General features: G+C 38.8%; 1 protein-coding gene across 1 annotated transcript in view; it reads left to right on the top strand.

The window, feature by feature from the left end:
* The window catches only part of LOC124593686 (isocitrate dehydrogenase [NADP], mitochondrial-like), a 111,468-nt gene that overhangs the window by 71,348 nt on the left and 20,445 nt on the right, over positions 1-19,675 (top strand). Inside the window, exons 2-5 of the mRNA XM_047131987.1 lie at positions 2,426-2,541; positions 2,932-3,076; positions 7,579-7,778; positions 17,794-18,032. Of these exons, the coding sequence (XP_046987943.1) occupies positions 2,426-2,541; positions 2,932-3,076; positions 7,579-7,778; positions 17,794-18,032 (700 nt within the window). The remainder of the gene's footprint in view (positions 1-2,425; positions 2,542-2,931; positions 3,077-7,578; positions 7,779-17,793; positions 18,033-19,675) is intronic.

The following is a 19,675-nucleotide window of genomic DNA, read 5'->3' as shown; positions in this document are numbered from 1 at the left end:
CCTTCCTTTCTCCCTCCCTCCCTACCCCCCTCTCTCTCACTCTGTTTCTCTCTCTCACTCTGTTTCTCTCTCTCTCTCACTCTGTTTCTGTATATATGTATCCTGTACGAGGCAGGTTGTACCGACATCAATAACAATATAATATCGCGAAAACAAAGTACATGGAAATGTATATTCGAAGTCCGGGATTAATAAACAACCGATAAAGCGCCATTAACCGATGATGCTGTTTAACAGGCCGGGGATTCGATCCTCAATAAACAAGTGGATTACGCCAATGACTACACCAAAAAGTCAACAAAAAAACCCACAAACTAATGTTGTAGGAGTAGATGTTCTTGTTATTAATGCTTTAAAACTTACTGAAAACTTGCAAATAATCAGACCATAGTAGGAAGATAGGGGTTTTCACCATACATATCGCTTTTTTCTCAAGTGCATTGCTCTGCATGTGGTTGCTGATTTTGGCATGTAAAGCCTGCCGGCCGCGGTGGTCTCGCGGTTCTAGGCGCGCAGTCCGGAACCGTGCGACTGCTACGGTCGCAGGTTCGAATCCTGCCTCGGGCATGGATGTGTGTGATGTCCTTAGGTTAGTTAGGTTTAAGTAGTTCTTAGTTCTAGGGGACTGATGACCACAGCAGTTGAGTCCCATAGTGCTCAGAGCCATTTGAGCCATTAACAACATGAGGAATTAACAGTTTCCAAACAGAATACAAATTAGTTGCCAATAACTAACAACATTAACATAACTCACAGACAAGGCAACAAGAATGAACTCCCAAAACACTGAGTAACACACAGCACAAAGTCCAATGCCACACTAACATCACTTCCAAACAAATGAGAAAGATAAACATCCTACAGTAGTGTACGCCACCGCTTACTGCAAAATGGCCATTTAAAACGTGCTATGCCTGAATGATGTCACACAACACTGTTACGTCACAAGTCAAAGCTGATGGGTGTATCCCAGCTTTTGGTTGACCCCAAAAAATGTATTTTACTGGATCGGTTCTTTCAGAATCATTGTGTATCATTTCACAGGCGCTGTGCTGTGCATTGCTTACATATTATGACTTAAATGGATACTGAACATATTTGTTTCATTTTATTTTTTCTTTGATATTTAGCCATGCAGCCAATTTTGCCATGTTGCATCAAAAATCAAATCTTTTTTTATTTGAAGCTAATATTCCATCAGCTCACATCCAGTACACACGTATTTACTTTTTTTTCATTCCGTTTTCATGTTCTGGGGATATAGTAACAGAAGATTTCAAAACACATGGCCATACTCAAAGTGAGTCTTGAAGTCCTAATTGTTCAAGTTGGTGATACAGTATACTGTTATGTGAACTTGTCTTCTGTTGCTTGTTACATTCTGAAACTGGCTTTCGCATATCTAATTGTATGTGATGCTTAATTCCTCCACAAATAATTCATTTACAAATACACAGTGATAGAAAGTCTGATATTCTTTAGTGAAGTCACTTTTGGAAATAAGAAGGTAATATTTTATTCCCCACTTCTGTACATTATTTTTCAGTGTGAGTGTGACTACTGGGCAACTGGATCAATGATTTAGATCCACTGATTTACTTACATAGGAAATACTTCGCAGATTTTCAGCAAAAAGGAAATGTTTGTTGCATTATTGTTTTTATTTGGTTGCGGCATTCAGAGGACAACATGCAAATTTCAGTTATTTATATAATGAAATTTTCTCTTTCCTTTTTACTCCAGTATTGCTTCATCTTTTCCCAATGATTCTTTTTCCTCTCCATGATATACTTTGAACCATTTCTCATTTTTTTCTTTTATTATAAAATTCTTCCCATTATTTCTTCTTTTGTTGCATTGTTTCAATGTAAGTCTTTCTTGATCTCTTGAATGCAGCTGACTGTAGACTCTTTGCCAAAGGCAGTTAGAAGATCTGTTTGCTTAATCTGTTGTCATCATTTATAAGCAAAAGACTAAATGTTGTCAATCTCCTTCATATTGCTGTTTGTTACATATACTGTCTGTTTATTATTATTACTGCTGTTATTTGTTTTTGTTACTATTATTTTTCCATCTTCACATTGACCAACTAGGATCACGTAACGTCAACTTCTCTTCTTTCTTTGTTGTTTTTTATTTTTTCGTTGTGCCTACTCCTTAATATTTTTGTCTTTTCCTTTCTTCTGTCCATGTCATTTCTGAATTCTTATTTTTTTCTGGCTTGGAAATCTTCAAAATTTGTTATTTTATTTGTAATAAAATCTTTCTCTGTTATTTCAAATTCTTTGAAATTGTCTTTCCCATTCTTTATTATTGTGTTATTATTGTCATTGTGTTTAGTGATGTTAGTGATCTGTTTTCAGTAAAATACTTTTGTGGAAAGCATGTTCTCTTCATAAGAAATTGTGTACATTGCTTGTTACAGATTCTTCTGGAAAACGAATTGAAGTGAAAAAGCCTGTGGTAGATCTAGATGGAGATGAAATGACACGTATAATATGGGCAAAAATTAAAGAAACGCTGATACTTCCATATCTCAAGGTGGGCACAAATAATCCAAATCCATAATAGTACTTTAAGAATGTGATACCAGTTCTCAATGTAATTAGACATTTCATCTGAAGAATCTGTTGAAAAAAGGGATTATCAAATTGCCTGTAGTGATTTATTCATATAATAATTACATTATATAATAATATTCCATAGGTCCTGCTTAGAGAATTATTTCTGGTATAGAAAATTATCACAGGTGCGTGTTTTATTTGAAATCAGTACAGTTGAAAGACTCCTTTATAAGAATATTGTAATTTAAAAATAGTAATATTTGTTACTTAAGTTGCTGCTTGCTGTTTCAGCCTTGATTTAGTGGTGACTCTTTTATCCTATCTATGGTGCATTTATATTTATTTTCGAACAATGGATTTATTTCAGGTGGAGATATTGTACTATGATCTGGGATTGCCTCACAGAGATGCCACTAATGATCAAGTTACTATTGATGCATCGCATGCTATTCTGAAGCACAATGTTGGAATCAAATGTGCTACTATTACCCCTGATGAGGAACGTGTCAAAGGTAATTATTATAAGCCTAGTCTGTCTTCATCTCTACCAATAATAAAACTGTAGAATAGTCATATCTGTCTGTTTGTCTGTTTGAATACGCTGATCTCCAAAATTACTAGGTGTATTTTCATGAGGCTTTCACATGTAACTTGAGCATAGCTTGGAACAGGATATACGATTACTTCATCAAAATTGGTGCAAGAGTACATTATAATTAAACTTTTATGTGATACGAGGACACGTATTTACTCTTTAAAAAAACTGTTTACTCTTTGACGTTTCAACTGTGTCATATTTGTGAAAATGGTTTTATTGATTGATATTTTCTACGTAGTATGATTCAACATTAAGAATACAATGCTTATAAAATCTTCAGCATCTTAATCCATATTTCCATACTGATAATATTAAACGAGAGAGTAATTCTAGCTGTTATGTTTTCACAACTAAACTGTTGAGCTGACTGCAATAAAATTTGGTACGGAGATTCTGAGGAAGAACATTATTACATTTGTTGCACAACGTCCACGTTGTGTGATGTATAGTTACTTCAGTAGCACAATGCATACAGAGTGATTAAAAAAAAAGTTATTTAATCACATGCTACAAATAAACGCCTCTTACATGATATGCTCAAAGTTTTGTCCTGTATCAAGACACATGTGACATTGATGCTGCACTGAATGGCTCACCCTCTCAGAGATACCTGGTGTATATCAAAGACATCCTGCTGCTGCAACAATCGTGCCCACTTCGTCCTCCAGTGGTGTAACACATGTTTCATATACTGGGCCTTTCAGGTACCCCTACAGGAAAAAATAAAAAATAAAATAATAATAATAATAATAATAATAATAATAATAAAAACTGGTTGGGAACAGATTGGGTGAGTGTGGTAGCCATGTAACTGGCCCACTGGGACCAATCCAGCAGCCGGGAAAGTTTACCTGTGTATTTGACCTCACATGTCTGCTGAAATGCGTGGGAGCTCCGTCATGCTGAAATTGAATGTGAAGACAAATAAGCATGGGAACATCATTCAGCATGTCTGGCAGAAACTCTTGCAGGAATACTAGATATGTGTGATGATCAAGTGGGTCTGCAAGAATGCGTGGCCCAATTAAACACTCTCCAATGATACCAGTTCGCATGTGACTGTAGCACCCTCTCAGGGCATTTTCCACTTTGGTTTCCTGCATGATTACTGATCCTTGTTGTATGCCCGTTGTGCCGTGTCAGTATGTAAAATTTTTTTTCAATCGCCATGTAGGTGAGCACCCCTGCCCACCCATCTCCTCACAGTGGTGCACATGATGCCGTGGCTGTGGAGCATTGGGAGTTGGGAGGTGCACACACACCACTAGACGTGCTAGCCAGAACAAGTAGTAACTTGATGACAGCTGACATTATCACATGTACAACAGCTGACTCGCTCACTATCACTCATCATAATAAAACTACTGATAAGTGAACACAGCCACGGGTAACAGCTAGTTACTGGTATAATGTCATAGTGATAAAATCCTTAAACTTCAATGAAGAATGTATGGTTGACTGATGCTACATTTATATAGATTGGTTAAGTCTGGCACACACTGGCTTTTACTAATAAGACATTAAAAAATTTAGAATTCTGATCAAATTGTGTGTCTACTAAGAATCTTCTCAGTTGTGTGACTCAATTCGTGATTTACTGTCAGAAAGGTTGCAGTTGGTAGTAACTGACGGAAAGTCATCAAATAAAACAGTAATATCTGATGTTCCCCAGTGAATAGTTTGTTCCTTACCTATATAAATGATTTAGGAGATAATTTGAGAAGCTGCTGATGCTGTCATTTATTGTTTTGTAAAGTCATCAGATGATCAAAACCAGTTGCAAAATGATTTAAGCAAGATACCTGTGTGGTGTGAAAAGTGACAGTTGACTCTAAATAATGAAAAGTGACAACTCTACCAGATGAATATCAAAAGAATTCAGCTAAATTTTGGTTACGCAATAAATGACACAAATTTAAAGCCTGTGAATTCAACTAAATACATAGGGATTAAAATCATGCATAACTTAAATTGGAACAGTCACATAGATAATGCTGTGGGGAAAGTCATTTACATAATGTTGTGGGGAAAGGAATTGAAAGACTGCAATTTATTTGCATAACACTTAGAAAATACAACAGCCTCTACTTAAGAGGCTGCCTATACTACACTTGCCCTTGTTCTTCTGGAGTATTGCTGTGTGGTGTGGTGCCCGAAGGACGTCAAAAAAATTCAAAGAATGACGGCTCATTTTGTTTAATTTTGAAATAGGGTATGATATGTGAGTTAAGGTGGCAGTCATTAAAACAAGACAATTTTTTTGTGGGAGGGTCTTCTTGTGAAATTTCTGTCACCAACTTTCTACTTTGAATGCGAATATATATATTTTTTATATATAAAAACAAAGATGAGGTGACTTACCGAACAAAAGCGCTGGCAGGTCGATAGACACACAAACAAACACAAACATACACACAAAATTCAAGCTTTCGCAACAAACTGTTGCCTCATCAGGAAAGAGGGAAGGAGAGGGGAAGACGAAAGGAAGTGGGTTTTAAGGGAGAGGGTAAGGAGTCATTCCAATCCCGGGAGCGGAAAGACTTACCTTAGGGGGAAAAAAGGACAGGTATACACTCGCACACACGCACATATCCATCCACACATACAGACACAAGCAGATATATTTGCTTGTATGTTTCCTTCCATTATATATATAATATATATTTATTTTGGCACACACCTGCATAGGGAGAAATGATTGTCATAATAAAGTAATAGAAATCAGGGCTCACAAGCAGAGATTTAAGTGTTTGTTTTACTCCCGCGTTGTTTGAGGGTGGAGTAATAGAGAAATAGCTTAAAAGTGGTTCGATGAATCCTCTGCCAGACACTTAATTGTGAATTGCAGAGGAATTGTGTGGATGTGGTTGAAAGATGTTGCTGTAAACAGTTTAGATAGCAATTCTATAAAGATTGTACTCACATACCTATTTTACATCAGTAAGTGTTTTAGAACTACAGAATACCATGATATAAATAGCTCTACACTGATGTACACTTCTCATTGCAGGAGACACTTTAATTCTTCAACAATCGAATTATGCTACTGAGCTCACGGATTGAATAAAAACTAATGTTCCACTAAAATTATTCTTTGATTGTGACTCCATCTTGTTGTAAAGCCCTTAAATAGTTTGACAACAAATATTTCAGTGATGTGGCCAGCTACCCCTGTCAGGAACTTGAAAAACTTCTTGTTAGTGATCAGCTGTATGAATTATTCTTTATTCTTTACTGGTTTGGGTCTCGGAGACCGTTGTTACAGGAAGAAAAAGCAGTACATCAGGTGGATAAGCAATTTTTTTTCCTTTAAATGAATTTAAAGTCCTCAAAGTTATGAGATGTTTAATTAACTATATGTAATACACTGTGATCCTAAACAGCATAAAAAAGGCCTCACAGTAACTCACAACAAAGTATGAGAGAAATAGGGTGAGTACTGATCCCATTTAACTGAGATCAGTCCTCAAGCTGTTTATTTCGCACTCATTTGTGAGTTATTGTGAGGCCACTTATATGCTGTTTAGATTCGTGGTGTATTATTCATGGTTAAATAAACATATTGTAATTTTGTTAACTTTAAATTCATCTAAAGAAGAGATGAATTACTTGTCTATCTGACTCACTGCTTTTTCTTGCTGTGACCAAAATGGGTGAAGAATAAAGAATTACTCATACAGTTCTTAAAGTTTGGTAACTGTTGCCATTTGCCTTCATGAAGTATTACACTGTAGGAGAATTATTCTGAAACTAGTTCCAGCTGTGGATTTTTAATGTTCTAATTAACGGCCATTTACTGTCCCAAAAAAGCTGTTTAGTTGTTTTCCACTTAGTGTTATAATATCAGTTATTATTACTTAGATTAAAGACCATCACAAAACTACTACTGTGTATTTGTTTATGGACAGTCAGTTGTGAAACTACCACGTTAAAGTCATGGATGCCATTACATCAGGTTCAAAGAAAGTTCCTTGCAGTTAAGTACATGATTATTATCTGCTGCAGTGTCTGTCTCACATGCTTCCATTATCTTATAATTTTTTCTGTTAGTAACTAAGTGCATAACTTGAGTGTCCATCGCACTACTCAGTGTACTGCCTCACTGAAGTCTGATCATAAACCCATGTGGGTGTCAGGACTCCTCAAATAATGGATGAAATCCAAACGTACAACTTAAATTGAGAATAAGAAAACTTACTACAGCAGCTAGACCCCACTTTTGAAATATTGCAGTTGACTCTGTCTCAGTTTCTCCAGTTGGGATAAGGAAGTAATTATTTATTGTAAATTTTTCATCACTTAATGACAGTGACTTCTAGTGCACTGTTAGTAATCAGATTGCAAGCTGAATGCTCACTCTTCCTTTTCCATATTAACATGTGATGAACCGCAGAATAACAATAATTTTTGTTTCAGAATTCAATTTGAAGAAAATGTGGCTCAGTCCAAATGGAACAATCCGTAACATTCTGGGTGGAACAGTTTTCCGTGAACCAATAATTTGCAAGACAATTCCACGGATAGTTCCAGGTTGGAAAAATGCCATTGTGATTGGCAGACATGCCCATGGTGACCAGTACAAAGCAAAAGACTTCGTTGTGTCCAAACCAGGAACAGTAAGTTACTTTCTGTAATCTTGATATTACAGACATACCTTCACAGCAAGTGACAATGATTATTTTGGAAACTGCTTCCTGTAACAGATCTGTAAGAGCTTTTTTATGACATTTCATAAACAAGTTCCAAATAATCAAACTGTCAGTATTCTTCTAAAACCTGTCACATTTAATGTGAATCAAAGGGGAAAGCTGATGAATAAATGTTATAAAACTGCTGAACTATTTGGGAACAAATTAATTTAGCAAATTATGCAGCCTAATGACAACAACACAAGTCTTTCAATAAGTCACTGTAATCTACCCCACACGGCCGATGCATGAATAACATAAAAGCAATGTTCAAACTCAATAAATTAAACCACAGGGCCAAATTCAAACTGGTTTAACTGAAAATTGAATATAAATTAAGTAATATTCTGATTTATGTAATGACATGTTGGTACATTAGACAGAACATTTTCTTTTTTGGTTTTCTTAGAAGAAGTACTAAATTTGCCACTGAATGAGGCGGTGCAGTGGTTAGCATACTGGACTTGCATTCAGGAACATGTCGGTTGAAATCTCCATCTGATCATCACGATTTTGGTTTTCCATGAATTATCACTTATGGCAAATGCCAGGATGGTTCCTTCGAAAAGGGCATAGCTGATTCCATCCTTTCCTAATCCGAGCTGCTGACATAGCTGCTGACAGGCCGTTGAAGACTGATCTTCCTTCCTTCCTTCAGTAAATTTGTCACTCATTTTCAGGTATTTTCAAATCTGCAATGAAGTAATTAACTTCACAACAGCCTAACCACACACAATCACCCATAAGTATATGTGTCTACCAGGGGATAATTTCATCTTTTAAGAAGCTGGAAATGACTGGTGGACACTTCGTGTCCAGGACATGCCTTATGTCACTCCTTGGTTAGGCCTAGACTTCAAATAATGCAGGAAATCAGTTTCAGATGTACAAGATAAGAGCTGGACATGGGAATTAGTAGCAGTGGCAGAAGACTATATTGACATATGCCATGCATCTCAATGGAGCTGTATTGAACACACACACACACACACACACACACACACACACAGACACAAGCAGACTTTTGCCTTTACAAATGTCTGCTTGTGTCTGTGTATGTGCGGATGGATATGTGTGTGTGTGTGCGAGTGTATACCTGTCCTTTTTTCCCCCTAAGGTAAGTCTTTCCACTCCCGGGATTGGAATATATATAATAGAGGGAAACATTCCACGTGGGAAAAATATATCTAAAAACAAAGATGATGGAACGGTCAGCCTTCAGATCACGGATCCGGCGGACAAGGGTTCCACGACAGTGGTACTTGATCGTCGGGAGTGTGTGGCTGAGGGACTGCGTCAGCTTTCAGACAACACCACATACAAAGTTTGCCGAGGTAATCCCATTCCTGATGTCCAGGCGGAGCTTCAAGGACTCCTCAGAACCTTAGGCCCCCTACAAAACCTTTCACCTGACTCCATCAACCTCCTGACCCCACCGACACCCCGCACCCCTACCTTCTACCTTCTTCCTAAAATTCACAAACCCAATCATCCCAGCCGCCCCATTGTAGCTGGTTACCGAGCCCCCACAGAACGTATCTCTTCCTACGTAGATTAACACCTTCAACCCATTACATGCAGTCTCCCATCCTTCATCAAAGACACCAACCACTTTCTTGAACGCCTAGAATCCTTACCCAGTCTGTTACCCCCAGAAACCATCCTTGTAACCATTGATGCCACTTCCTTATACACAAATATTCCGCACGTCCAGGGCCTCACTGCGATGGAGCACTTCCTTTCACGCCGATCACCTGCCACCCTACCTAAAACCTCTTTCCTCATCACCGTAGCCAGCTTCATGCTGACTCACAACTTCTTCACTTTTGAAGGCCAGACATACCAACAATTAAAGGGAACAGCCATGGTTACCAGGATGGCCCCCTCGTACGCCAACCTATTCATGGGTCGCTTAGAGGAAGCCTTCTTGGTTACCCAGGCCTGCAAACCCAAAGTTTGGTACAGATTTATTGATGACATCTTCATGATCTGGACTCACAGTGAAGAAGAACTCCAGAATTTCCTCTCCAACCTCAACTCCTTTGGTTCCATCAGATTCACCTGGTCCTACTCTAAATCCCATGCCACTTTCCTTGACGTTGACCTCCATCTGTCGAATGGCCAGCTTCACACGTCCGACCACATCAAACCCACCAACAAGCAACAGTACCTCCATTATGACAGCTGCCACCCATTCCACATCAAACGGTCCCTTCCTTACAACCTAGGTCTTCGTGGCAAACGAATCTGCTCCAGTCCGGAATCCCTGAACCATTACACCAACAACCTGAAAACAGCTTTCGCATCCCGCAACTACCCTGCTGACCTGGTACAGAAGCAAATAACCAGAGCCACTTCCTCATCCCCTCAAATCCAGAACCTCCCACAGAAGAACCACAAAAGTGCCCCACTTGTGACAGGATACTTTCCGGGACTGGATCAGACTCTGAATGTGGCTTTCCAGCAGGGGTACGACTTCCTCAAATCCTGCCCTGAAATGAGATCCATCCTTCATGAAATCCTCCCCACTCCACCAAGAGTGTCTTTCCGCCGTCCACCTAACCTTCGAAACCTCTTAGTTCATCCCTATGAAATCCCCAAACCACCTTCCCTACCCTCTGGCTCCTACCCTTGTAACACCCCCGGTGTAAAACCTGTCCCATGCACCCTCCCACCACCACCTAGTCCAGTCCTGTAACCCGGAAAGTGTACACGATCAAAGGCAGAGCCACGTGTGAAAGCACCCACATGATTTACCAACTGACCTGCCTACACTGTGAAGCTTTCTATGTGGGAATGACCAGCAACAAACTGTCCATTCGCATGAATGGACATAGGCAGACAGTGTTTGTTGGTAATGAGGATCACCCTGTGGCTAAACATGCCTTGGTGCACGGCCAGCACATCTTGGCACAGTGTTACACCGTCCGGGTTATCTGGATGCTTCCCACCAACACCAACCTGTCAGAACTCCGGAGATGGGAACAGTATATCCTCTCTTCTCGTTATCCGCCAGGCCTCAACCTCCGCTAATTTCAAGTTGCCGCTGCTCATACCTCACCTGTCTTTCAACAACATCTTTGCCTCTTTACTTCCGCCTCGACTGACATCTCTGCCCAAACTCCTTGCCTTTACAAATGTCTGCTTGTGTCTGTGTACGTGCGGATGGATATGTGTGTGTGTACGAGTGTATACCTGTCCTTTTTTCCCCCTAAGGTAAGTCTTTCTGCTCCCGGGATTGGAATGACTCCTTACCCTCTCCCTTAAAACCCACATCCTTTCGTCTTTCCCTCTCCTTCCCTCTTTCCTGATGAAGCAACCGTTTGTTGCGGAAGCTTGAATTTTGTGTGTATGTTTGTGTTTGTTTGTGTGTCTATCGATCTGCCAGCGCTTTCGTTTGGTAAGTCACATCATCTTTGGCACCCCGAAATAACTACTGTGACATACATCATTTGAACCTGTTCACTATATTAGTCTCATGGTCTCTCTATACAATCCAACAATCCAACCCCCCTCCCACACACATGCTTCCCACCTGTACTAAATTGATGATTCCTCTGAATGTATTCCATCAACTGATCCCTTCTTCCACTTTCAGTCAACTTGTTCCCTAAATTTCGTGTCTCCAAAATTTGTTTCTGTACCTCCTCATTAGGTACATGATTTATCCATCTGATCTTGAGCATTCTTCTGTAGCATACATTTCAAAAGCCTCTACTCTCTTCTCTTCCGAATTGCTTTTAGTCCATGTTTCATTTCCATACAAGGCTACACTCTAGATAAATATATTCAGAAAAGACTTCCTAATAAATCTATGTTTGATGTTAACAAACTTCTCTTCTTCAGAAATCCTTTCCTTGCAATTGCCAGGCTATATTTTATATCTTCTCTAGTTTGGCTGTCATCATTTATTTTGCTGCCCAAATAGCATAACTCATTTACTGATATCAGTGTCTCACTTCCTGATCTGTATAGTTTCCTCAGCATTGCTTAATTTAATTAGACTACATTCCATTACCCTTGTTTTGCTTTTGTTCATGTTCATCTTACATCTCCCTTTCAAGACACTGTCCATTACGTTCAGTTGCTCTTCCAAGTTCTTTGGTGTCTCTCATAGAATTACAATGTTGTCAGTAAACCTCAGTTTTATTTTTTCTCCCTGAACTTTAACTCCTTCTCCAAATTTTTCTTTGGTTTCCCATACTATTGCTTATTGTACTGATTGAATAACATTGGGGATAGGCTTAGAACACTGTCCCACTCCCTTCTGAACCACTCATTGCATTTCATGCCCTTCAAACCTTATAGCTGCTGTGTGGTTTTCGTGTGAGTTCTTTATGACCTTTTGCTCCTTCTGTGTGTGTGTGTGTGTGTGTGTGTGTGTGTGTGTGTGTGTGTGGTCTATTGTTGATGAAGGCCTTAATGGCTGAAAGCTTTAATTGTGAGAGACTTTTTGTTGTGCCTATCTGCGACTCAGTATCTCCGCTATATGGTAAGTTTGCTCCTTGTATTTTATCTCGGCTACTATCAGAATTGCAAAGAGTGTTTGCAGGCCACATTGTCAAAATCTTCTGAGTCCACAAATGCTATAAGCGTAGGTTTGTCTTTGTTAAACCCATCTTCTAATAGAAGTTGTAGGGTCAATATTGCCTCCCATGTTTCTGGCTCTCCCAAGAAAATCATAGTTCTGAGGGAACATCCTATACTCCAGGGGCCTTGGTTTGGTTTATGTCTTTCATTACTCTGTCAAATTCTTCTCTCATTATCACATCTCCCAATTCATTGTCATCATCATCTTCTTCTTCTTTTGTTTAGCCACTTTGCATGTACCTTTGACCTTCTGTCTTTCAGCTCTCCTTGCCTTGCGTACTAGTGGTTTTCCATCTGAGCTCTTGATATTTATACAACCGTTTCTCTTTCCTTCAAAGGCCTTTTCAGTTTTCCAACACATGGTCACTATTTTTCCTCCGGTTTCACCTGCTTCGGTAGACTTGCATTTGTCCTCTAGCAATTGCTGCTTAACCATTTCGCACTTTCTGTCAATCTCGTTTTTTTTAGATGTCTGTATTCCCTTCTGTCTGCTTCATTTGTTGCATTTTTATGTTTCCTCTTTTCATAAATGAAATTCAATATCTCCTGTAATATCAAAGGATTTGTGGTGATCCTTGTATTTTTATCGATGTGATCTCTGCTGCCCTCACTATTTCACCTCTCACAGCCACGCATTCCTTCTGTTATATTCCTTTCCCCCATATCAGTCATTTGCTTTGTAAGGCTCAACGTGAAAATGTGTACAACCTCAAACAGCAGAAACTCCAGGTAGTAATATCAACAATGTAGGAAAAGACAGATTGCTACTTACCATAAAGAAGACACATCAATATAATTGCATAGGTTTCCGTGGCCAGAGTCAGTCGACATAAAAGTTTTCTGGGTATGGTACTGCATCATAATGTATAAAACTACTGCTGGTGGAGAAAAACCAACATTTTGGCCACGGTTGCAGCGGCCTTTTTCTGGTTCTAAGAAGAAGAAGAAGAAGAAGAAGAAGGCCGTTGCAACCATAGGCCGAACATTGGTTTTTCTCCAACAGCAGTAGTTTTATACATAATGACGCGGTATCATATCAAGAAAACTATTATGTCTAAAGACACATCAAGGTGCATAAAGGCACAATTAAAAGACACTCACAAGTAGTTTTTGGCCACAGCTTTCGTCAGCAGGACACACACACACACACACACACACACACACACACCCATACCGCGCGCTCGCGTCTGTCAACTCCAACATTCCGGCCCGAGATGCTGGAGTTGACAGTCGTGTGTGTGTAATGTGTGCTTGTGCCCTTTTGGTGTGGGTGTGGGTGTGAGTATGCATGCGCACATGCCTTTTACTGACGAAGGCTGTGGCTGAAAGCTACATGTGAATGTCTTTCAATTGTGCCTGTCTGCAAGTTGATGTGTCTTCATTATGGTAAGTAGCAATTTGTCTTTTCCTATATTGTCGATATCTCAACCACCTCAGGTTTTTTCAACTTATCCACGTCTTGTCTTTTTAATTTCCTATCTCTTTGCAGTTTCTTCTATTTTAATCTACAGCTTATAAGCAATAAATTTTGGCCTTTGTCAACATCTGCCCCTGGACACATCTCCCAGTTTAAAATGTGGTTCTGAAATGTCTGTCTTGCCATTTTGTAATCAGTCTGAAACCTTCCAGTGCCTCCAAGTCTCTTCCACATATAAAGCCATCTTTTATTATTCTTAAGCAAGGTGTTGGTGATGATTAAAGTATGCTCCATGCAAAATTATGTCAGTTGGGTTCCTGTTTCAATCCTTTCCCCAGTCCATATTCTCCTAGTATTTTTCCTTCTGTTCATTTTTCTACTGTCAAATTCCAGTCACCCATGACAATTAAATTTTCCTCTCTCTTAACTATCTGAATAATTTCTTTTCTCTTATTATACATACTTAAAAACTGTTCACCATCTGTGGAGCTATATGGCATGTAAACTTGCACTGCTGTGGTGAATGTTGGCTTTATGTCTATCTTGGTTATGATAATGTGTTCACTATGATGTTTACTTTACCTGCATTCCTACTTTCTTATTCATTATTAGACCTACCCCTGCAGTAACCCTATTTCATTGTGTATTTATAGCCCAGTACTCAATTAACCTGCCATTGAACTTCACTAATTCCAGTTATATCTAATGTCAGTATATTCTTTCCCTTTTTAGATTTTCTAACCTACCTATCCAATAAGGGATTTATTATTCCACTCTCTGATCTCATAATTCCAGTTCTTTTTTTCCTGATGATGACATTCTCCAGAGTGGTTCCCACCCAGGACTATTTTATCTTCAGAACATTTTACCTAAGAGGTTGCCATCATCACTTCACTGCACAGTAGAGTTGTGTACCCTCGGGAATTGTAACAACTGTAGTTTCCCCTTGGTTTCAATTTTTCACAGTATGAGCTCAACAAAGCCATGTTGGCTGATGTTACAAGACCAGACCAATCAATCATCCAGACTATTTCCTCTGCAGTTTCTGAAAGGGCTGCAATTCCTCTTTGGGAACCATGTGTTCGTCTGGCCTCCCCATGTATACTGCTCTGTTACAGTTGCACCTACGGAATAGCTATCTATACTGTTGAAGCATGCAAGCCACCCTACTTCAGCAAGGTCCATCATTCATGGGGGGACCAAAAGCACCAGAAAGATCTAAAAATATGCCTGTGACACATTCATCTTTTCAAGAACATCAGGTATCAGTTTTATGAATTCCTCTATGATTTGATTGTGTACTTTTTTCACTGTAGAAACCAAACAGTGATTCACTAGTTGTATTTATTCAAGCAATTTATTAATCTGTCTTTCACAATAGGTTCTATTATTGTTGAGATTGATGGCATCAGGGAAATGGGGTAGTAGTTTTCTATGTCTTCTGTATTTCCTTGTCTGTTTCAAGTACTCTGGAAATTCCCCTGATGTGAATGACTTGTTCATTATGTTTCTTAAGGAAGCATGCATACTATGTATGCATTGTTTCAGCACACACAGTGGTATTCCATCTAAGCCCACTGAATTTTTGTTTTAGAATGTGTACAGCTTTACTGATTTCATGCTTTATGGCTGGTAGTAACACCATTGTAAGTAGTGCATACTTATTGACAGGTGTTATCTTTGGTTTTGGGAAGTTTTGATGTAATTTCTCTGCAGTACTTCAAAAAATGCTTCTTCAGATTGCTTGCTAGGTAGTGTGCTTCATTCTTTACTTTATACACCTCCCTTATCAGTAAGTTATTATAGCTTTATTCGTCTCTTCCTGTTTCCTGTTATCCCAGATGGCTTTGCTTTTATTCTCTGCATGATGTCATTAAATGATTTTGTTTGCAGCAATCAGGACCTTCCTATAAATCTTCTTTCACCTGTGTTGGAAATTTAAGATCTTGGCTTATTATGACTCTTTTCATGGAACTGAGGTAATTAAGAGTTGGGAGGACTTTAATACCTGGTGTTATTCATTTGTTTTTTTGGGACACACACATACTGATGTGGGTACTTTATGAAAGTGCTCTTTTCAAAGGTCAGTTTAAATAATGTTGAGAATTTAGCATTTACATTGGTTTCTGTACGTACTTCATCCCGAATGTGGTTTGCCAGTTCTCTTGAAAAATCTTGTATTTCGATTTCTGGTAAATGTCTTCTGTGGATCTTCATTTAGTTTTTTTTTTCTTTACTGTTATTATGTGGCAGAAACAATCTGCTGAGAGTCCAAAATCTTTTACAGCTACATAACACTTTTCCCTGTTCATATTGGTGTCTATATGGTCAATTACTGATGCAGTCATTATAGTAAACCTTGTTGCGCTGTAATAGGGACATGCTAAAACTCTGAAGGATATTTGAGTGTGCTATTAGTTTTATTTATGATGTTTGTGTTTATGTTTACAAACAAAATTATGTTGACTTTTATAGTTGAGGCTTTATCTAGAACTTCTGTTAATTCTTTGAATGAAATGTGTCTAAAGTACCATTAGGTTATTGACACACACACATGCACACACACACACACACACACACACCAGGAATTTTGTTCCTTGCATGATACATATTCATGATCCTCGCCCCTTTGAAGTAGTCCTACACTAAGAGTCTTGTCTTTTCATACAACAATAATTGTACATATTGGATTTGTGTGTATCTACACCAGTGCTCAGTAACACAAATTACTGTGCAGTTCAAATATTGAAGCTCAACTTAAAATTGCTGCATTGATTGCATCTTTTGATGAAAGATTGTTAAGTCTGTGAAATATGTGTGCCATTTGATGTGTTAGGATCTACCTTATGGGTGATTATTGAAGAATTTGTATAACTGCTGGAAACACCCTTTACACAGAGGAACCTGTTACCTGGATTTAATCTAAAAAGACCTGCCGCGCGGGATTAGCTGAGTGGTCTAAGGCGCTGCAGTCATGGACTGTGCGGCTGGTTCCGGCGGAGGTTGGAGTCCTTCCTCGGGCGTGTGTGTGTGTGTGTGTGTGTGTGTGTGTGTGTGTGTGTGTGTGTGTGTGTGTGTGTGTGTGTGTGTGTGTCCTTAGGATAATTTAGGTTAAGTAGTGTGTAAGCTTAGGGACTGATGACCTTAGCAGTTAAGTCTCATAAGATTTCACACACATAAAAAGACCTACTTCTCCTACCCATGACAACAAGTATGTGGGTTTACTGTATAGTATGGCACACTAACTTTGCCAACATGTTACTTTGGTGCTGAGAGGAGCCCTCAAACATGTTACTGATGTGATATACATCATTTAGAAATTCATCATGGTTTCTACAGACTTTTCAGTGACTCATGACACATAAGAGTTCTGTCTTTAAACTTGAACTTGCAGATTGCTATTTTGTGTCTGTAATCTGCATTTGTTTTTATATTGTGTTGTAATTTTGTGTTTGTATTATTTCATCTCTTTGGATTTGTTTTAAAACTTGCTGTAATTGTTGTGTAATTCATCATCACCATCATCATTATCATCATCATCTTGGGCAGTTTCCAGCCTCTGGCTGGGTCTGTAATTAATAACCTAATTGTGATAAAGAATAATCCAGTTCCACAAAAGACGATAATGTATGTAAAATACAAGAACTATTCACATCATCATAGAGAAAAATATTGACCAGTGAATAGAGCGCACTTAACAGTTGAGTTCCGTAATGTATTACGGAAAAAAACACCTTAATTGGTTTTCTCTAAAATGGCCAAGGCATATTGGTCTACACCATATTGCAGAAACACAACTCCAGTGTTTATTTCTTTTAATTTGGAGGTAGAATGCTTCTGCAATAGGACATGTTTCTGAACTGGTTTTATGATGTAAAAGTGACTGACATGATGAATGTAATGACAACACTTTTCTTTCTTTCTTTTTTCTTTTAGGTTGAAATGGTGTACAGGAGTAATGATGGGGAAACCACGACCATAGAACTTTTTGATTACAAGGGTCCAGGCATTGCCATGGGAATGTACAATACAGACGAATCTATCAAAGCCTTTGCACATTCAAGCTTTCAAGTGGCATTACAGAAGAAATGGCCGCTATATCTCTCTACTAAGAATACAATCTTAAAAAGATATGATGGTCGCTTCAAGGATATCTTTCAGGAGATTTATGAAAAGTAAGTTGAGACTAGCAGGTATATATTGTGCTCCTTCCAGAACACTAGGCTATACTAGGTCTAAATCAAAAAATGGTTCCCATTAAACCTGTTCAGATATTTTGAAGATGGTGAATGGGTGTGGTTATTTTGCTAACAGACTGTAAACAATAATTTTGATCAGCTGAACATACTGGGTTGTTATTGTAGACGTCAGGGTGCCACTTGAGTGACAGACAGTGAGCCTTTTGCTGTCACTGCACTATCACTTTTAGTAGTTAAACTTAGTGTCAGGAGACTTGTAATTACAACCTTCTTTGAGATTTGATAACCCCTTCATTATTAGAGAAACTTTTGGATTCCATGCATATAGGGTGTATCGAAATTCTTGTAAAACACTTCTAGGCCTGTAGAGGGGAGTGAATACATAATATTTCGTGAATAGGAACCCATGCCAGGAAACATACCATTTCCATGCAACAGGGTAGTCGTGGTGGGGTGGGGGGGTGGTTAAATCAGATCGGCTGATTTCATTTGATGTCATTCCTATCTCTCTGACCTGGTTTGAGTGTCATTCCTCCTCCTGAATGGCTTGCTGCGTTTATCAAGATTGTTATCTACAACGGCCGATTCCATCACTCACCCTTTTCACCACAATTACACAATGGCTTCGAGAAGAGTACCTTCACTGCCAAGCAGGTGTGAATGTGGTCCTTCACCGTCAAGCAGGTGTGGATGTGGTGCTCCAAGGAGATGTCGCACACCCAAGTTGGAAGAGGCCATACGCATCACATCAAAGAGAACCCATCGGCGAGTACATGAGCAATTTCTTTGGCTATTAATGAATGGAATTGTAAAACAAAACTGGGTCATGCCTGATCAATTACTTGTAAGAGTTGTCGCGTTATCAACATATTTTCAAATGGTTATAGCATAGAAATGATATGTTTCTGGAAATATGTTGGAGTTAAAAATATGATCTAATCATTCCCCTCTACAAGTCCTAGAAGTTCATGATGAGAATTTCTGAGCACCCTGTAGAAGAAGAGATTCCGCTATATTCACTGGTAACAGGAAAAGGGTATTGCTTGTGAATTGCTACTACTAGAAAAGCTTCCCACTAACATTTAAGCTTAATAAATCATGTAAGCATTGCAATCCTGCTAATCTATTGACACTTTAGGAGCTGTGAAGCATGTTAAAAAAGCAACTGAAATTTTTTAATTTTGCATATTATAGTTGTTGTTGTGATCTTCAGTCGTGAGACTGGTTTGATGCAGCTCTCCATGCTACCCCATCCTGTGCAAGCTTCTTCATCTCCCAGTACCTACTGCAACCTACATGCTTCTGAATCTGTTTGCTGTATTCATCTCTTGGTCTCCCTCTACGATTTTTACCCTCCACGCAGCCCTCCAATGCTAAATTTGTGATCTCTTGATGCCTCAGAACATGTCCTACTAACCGGTCCCTTCTTTTTGTCAAGTTGTGCCACAAACTCCTCTTCTCCCCAATTCTATTCAGTACCTCCTCATTAGTTATGTGATCTACCCATCTAATCTTCAGCATTCTTTTCTGTAGCACCACATTTTGAAAGCTTCTATTCTCTTCTTGTCCAAACTATTTATCGTCCATGTTTCACTTCCATATATGGCTACACTCCATAC

This window comes from Schistocerca americana, chromosome 2 (assembly GCF_021461395.2).
Source record: "Schistocerca americana isolate TAMUIC-IGC-003095 chromosome 2, iqSchAmer2.1, whole genome shotgun sequence".
NCBI classification, from domain to species: domain Eukaryota; kingdom Metazoa; phylum Arthropoda; class Insecta; order Orthoptera; family Acrididae; genus Schistocerca; species Schistocerca americana.
Note: the sequence above shows the minus strand (reverse complement) of the source record. Positions and strands in the feature narration are given on the sequence as shown.